Source organism: Etheostoma spectabile, unplaced genomic scaffold (assembly GCF_008692095.1).
Source record: "Etheostoma spectabile isolate EspeVRDwgs_2016 unplaced genomic scaffold, UIUC_Espe_1.0 scaffold48, whole genome shotgun sequence".
NCBI classification, from domain to species: domain Eukaryota; kingdom Metazoa; phylum Chordata; class Actinopteri; order Perciformes; family Percidae; genus Etheostoma; species Etheostoma spectabile.
Window position 1 is genome coordinate 399,618 of NW_022605618.1, and position 5,326 is coordinate 404,943.

The 5,326-nt window shown below is 40.0% G+C and overlaps 1 protein-coding gene across 4 annotated transcripts in view; it reads left to right on the forward strand.

Moving 5' to 3' along the window:
* The window catches only part of lrrk1 (leucine-rich repeat kinase 1), a 199,978-nt gene that overhangs the window by 118,857 nt on the left and 75,795 nt on the right, over nt 1–5,326 (forward strand). For all 4 annotated transcript variants that reach the window (XM_032511829.1, XM_032511830.1, XM_032511832.1 and 1 more), the window contains 3 exons: nt 236–373; nt 2,905–3,017; nt 4,132–4,202. In XM_032511829.1, coding sequence (XP_032367720.1) covers nt 236–373; nt 2,905–3,017; nt 4,132–4,202 — 322 coding nt within the window. The remainder of the gene's footprint in view (nt 1–235; nt 374–2,904; nt 3,018–4,131; nt 4,203–5,326) is intronic.

Sequence of the window (5,326 nt, forward strand, 5' to 3'; positions counted from 1 at the left end):
GTAATATTGTAATATAACTAATTACTCTCAAATGACAGTAACCTGTAATATATAATTTATTACATTTTGGAAGTAACTGGCACAACACTGCTAAGTAACACTGCATTATTATATTGATGTATATTAAGATATTTACTGTACAGAAATGGTAGGAAACAGTTGAAGTGTATAATTGGGGGAGGACTGTTTTCACATAATAACACAAATGAATATTCATATTTCTCCTCCCCTGCAGAAGCAATGCAAAGCTTCATGTAATTTGATCGAGAGTCTTCCAAACACCATCTCCATCTTCTGGAGGACTCATCTGCAGGAGGTGGACTTCTCCGACAACAGTCTGAAGGAGCTGCCTTCATATCTCTTTGAGCTGGAGGTAGGATCAGCATTCTGGATTTGTTGCTGGACATTAGCATGATAAGAGGAAAATATCTAATTGTGGTTGTTTTGACTGATATTGCGATTGCGATATGATTCGAGCTGTGGCTCAGTGGTAGAGCGGTTGCCTGCCAATTGGAAGGTTGGTGGTTCGATCCCCGCCCCTGCAGTCATTGTCGAAGTGTCCTTGGGCAAGACACTGAACCCCGAGTTGCCCCCGGTGCTGCGCATCGGAGTGTGAATGTGTGTGAATGTTTATCTGATGAGCAGGCGGCACCTTGTACGGCAGCCCCGGCCACAGTGTATGAATGTGTGTGAATGGTGAATGTTTCCTGTAGATGTAAAAGCGCTTTGAGCAGTTGTTAAGACTGGAAAAGCGCTATATAAATACAGCACATTTACATTTACATTCACAATATTGAAGGGAATGATCATGTTTGTATCATTCTCATTTTCATTGACTAATATTAAATCTTAAAAAATGTAAATGACTATAGTGTTATTTTTGCAAGGATCTGTACCAAACAATGATGTTTTCTGTAGGATAGGTTTTGTAGGCGGGACATCTGCAGCACCACAATACTTCATTCAGAATGGTTTGACATACATTTTGCCTTTAACAAATATTGCGACCCTCTGCGATTTGGAAAAAAATGCATTTAATTTTGCAGCCCTACTGGACACCAAGCTGGAGTGCAATTAATAATTTCAAATCTGAGGATTTAACAAAAATGAATATGTGAATATAAAAATAAATATAATCATATGCTGCGTGTGAAGTAGCCTGCAGATGGCACTGCTGCTGTGTAGTTGGTCTCCATGTTTGGGTCATGGACTTACATTCAGCTTAGAAGCATATAAATGTTTGGCTCACTTTGCCAACACTAACCAAAGGGTTGTCTATTTTGGGATTGGATTGTGGAACTCTTAACAGAATTGCAAACCAAATAAGAATGTTGTTCAGCCTTTGAATACACCAACACAACCAGAGCACTGCCAAATATAAATGCAAGAATCAGTAAGGCCAAATTATACAACAATAAGCTTCATGCAACACATCTGCCCGTACGAGGGATTTCAGAGAATTATCCGATTCATCAGTTTTTCTTATAGATGAAGGATCTTGTTTTCTGCCAGACTTTATTTCAGATCTATGTTTAGTTTTAGACAATACCTGATTTGAATGAATGATGAGTGAGTGAGTGATTTGCGACAGCGTAAACCAGGGCTGCACAATTAATCAAATTTTAATCACGATCACGATTTTAGTTTCCCACAATCAAATTTGCGTAATTGAGCGATATTTTAAATGCGTCATAGAAGGCTCTGTTTTTTTGCAAAGCCAATCTACCGCTCTGTAAACAACGGTCTGATCATGTGCCAGTCAGAGTTGTTCTCAGCTTAGTTTCTAGATGTAGACAGTCACAGAGGACAGAGTAACGGGAGGAAAATTCAACAGATAGCAGTCGGTTATACGTCGGTCTCAAGGTTTACCAGTTTACTAGTAAACGCAACATTTTGTCCCGTCTGTTGTTTTTTAGACAACAGCAGTGACCAGTGCTAGTTAGTGTCTCTTAGTTAACAAGGCTCTAGAGTGCGACCAACATTTTTCCTCTAGGTCGCACCGGTGCACCTAATGTCCTCGCACCTGCTGCCTCTCCACAAACAAAGCGAATTGATGTGGTTTGATTTTGCGTTACATGACCCATTTCTTCTGTAAAGCTGTGCCTGTGTTTGAATCTCTCCTTTAACTCTCTGCGGAGCCCCACCCCTATTCACTGAAACACAGCTCCCAGCAACAAAGACAGAGCGGTGACAGCATCCACACTTGTGACATTTGTCTACAGTTTTAATTATTATTAACACAGCTGTATATTGTTAAGCATGAGAGACAAACCTGTATTTGTACCAGTGTTTCCGCTGGTAGCTCTGCTATCTCGGCCGCCACAACAACAAAAAAAACAGAAGTTAGTGCATGCAACTAACTTCAATTTGTAGAGTAATAGCGTGTGAGATGGACCCATTCATAATGAGCCAGCCGTCACTCTATGAGTAGCATATACGTCCATTGCACTCTTCCTCTCTCCCTAGCTCTTTTAATTAGTTATTGTTGAAAACAAGTGAAGGAGCTTTCACAGAGATACATTTAAAAACAATATAAAAAGATATATACAGTGTATATATATAGATATATATAGATATCTATCTATCTATCTATATATCCATCCTAGGCTATTTATTTATTAACATACAACCTACAACTTCAACATAAGAATAGACAATGATCAAATTTGTTTTGGTTAAAATCAACAAATAATCGTGATAATTAATCGTGATCACGATATTGATCAAAATAATTTGATTATAATTTTGGCCATAATTGTGCAGCCCTAGCGAAAACAAAGTAACCACAATGAGATATTTTTGGAGCTCAGAGGAGCGGTTATCAGAGCCAGTTGTCTGTGTATTCCTTGAAAGGAAAAATGTGAATATGTGGTTAACGCCTCCTCTGACTCATCCTCCCATCAGGCTCTTGTCTCGCTGAGATTGTGTGGTAATCACATTGCAACACTCCCAGCCCCCAGTAAGTGGAAGTGCTCTCAGCTCAGGACCCTCGACCTTTCCAGGAACCAGCTGGGCAAGTAGGTCCACACTGTAGACAAACACTGCCAGCTGTTACTGAACAGCTGAATAAATGTCTTGTGTAAAATAAAAACATTGCAAACCGTCGAAAACGAGATGCTTCATCTCAAGGGTTATCCTCCTAACAATAAATTTCAATTTCAAACGTTTTAAGGCACGTTACAATATTTTCAGTCAGCATTGAAGAAACTTTGTGATATTTCAAGATAAAAGTTGGTTGGGGCTTTGATCTGAATCTAGTATAACCCTGATTTTCCACTGGGTGTGTCTGTGCTGCGTTCTGGTTTTGTTCCGTCCTCCGCCACGCACAATACCCCACCGGGAGCGCCTCAGAAGCGGAGCCTCTTGCCTTGCAAGGCTTGCAGATTTTATAGTCTCTACAAGTACTTTAAAAAACAATCACATGTTTATTAGCTAGTATACCTTCCACTCCAAGTACTCTTTTCTGGAGTTGCCCTGATAAAAAAGGATCTGTGACGATGTTTTTCCATGGTCCATGTCTGTGGTGTTGTAGAGGAGACATATACGATTTGGGGGTGGGGTGTTTCAGTAAATTGACTGGATACTCTCGCTGTTTCACTTCCTGCCCGGCTGTCCAAAGTCCCAGCAGCTCTCGTGAAAATAGACCTTTAACGGAGTGGAAAGTCACTTCACTCACGCTTCTGGGGCGTGCCGTGGCGTGGCTAGTGGAATATCAAGTATTTACTTGAATTGCCGCGATTGCTCTTGGGGTCACGGCGCATCTAGAATGCAGCAGAGACATGCCCGGTGGAAAAATAGAAGAATAAAAGACACTCTTATTCTAAATTTTAATAATTCTAAATACCCCATCAAATCTAAGTCTAATATTCTTTGGTTTCCAAACTGTATTACTACTCTAGTTGTATGCAGGTTTGTCCTGCATGTTATGTTCTGTATTATGCTAGGCTTAACATAGAGTTTTTGTCTTTCTTGATTAAGAGAAAAATATTGGCATATTTCTAGACATTTCTAAATCATGTTGAGCTAAATTCCAATGCTGATGCTATTTGTCGATGAGGGCTTTTGAAATTCTAATTGAATGCTACTGTCCCTGACATTAGTGGATTACTGTACTTCAAACTGTGTCTTTAGAACAGAGGAGCTGCCCAAGTCCAGGAGGCTGGCCTTCCTGACTACATGGAACAGGAGGGACCCAGACCCAGGTAGATCTGCTTTACATACGTGGAAATAAATTATTCAAATTATTAAAAGCTAATTGCTTCTATGAATGTGGACTTTGGAGATGATGTCAGGACCATAGCCTCATACATTATGCAGTCTCTCCATTGGTAAGATCTTTGCAGATTGCAACAATTAACAAACATTTAATCATTTCCCGGTGTTATTTTTGATGTTGTCCTGTCTTTGCAATAGTTCCACAAACTGAGAAAGTGTATACAACATGTTATTTAGGTGAGACCTCCTTCACCTCTATACATTACCCTATTTTTATTGGTCCATGCCCAATTTTGTCCGATGGACTTCAAATTTGGTCTGTACCATCTCAACACCTTCAAGATGAAAAGTCATTTAAAGAAAGTTTTTTCGTCAAACGATGTGGCATGGCGGCCATTTTGAGTGTTTGGTGATGAATGAGAAAGTGGCTGTAACTACACTGTATATTGTCATATCTGCTTGAAATTTCCCACAATCAACAAGAGTCCAGGCCTCAGGACATACTATACAGCCTATATTGACTTTTGGTCATAGTGTCCCCCGCTGGCAACAGGAAATTAGCCTCACATGATGAACATCATCCAGTTTACATGAAACTTAGAATGTGTGGTCTATTTGTAATACTGAGCTGGCCCCTATACTTTAACCATGCCCATGTTCACAGTTCACGCCCCTTTATCAAATCTTCGATACTGCCACGCCCCCATGTCATGTCCGGTTGACATGTCAAGCGGAAAAAAACACGTGTTAAAGTGCTGCGAGTCAGTCAGCCTCCTCTAACTCTACAGCCAGTCAAAAGATAGCTTGGCAACCGCAGATGCTGGAGACTCATTGACAGAACTCGAGCCCCCTCCTCTTTCACTGAAGTGTGTGAAAGTGTGGAAGTACTTTGGATTTCCAGTGAGTTATTGTTGAAAAAAAAAAATTGCAATAACTCTGCCCTTTTACTCTTTTAGGTTGAGCGCGTTGTATACGAACTTCTGATTCATGACTTAAAAAATTTATAATTATTAACTAGTAGAAACATATTGTCTTTTGTAGCTTCAAGGTCCTATGACATGGTGCTCTTTGGATGCTTTTATATAGACCTTAGTTGTCCCCTAATACTGTA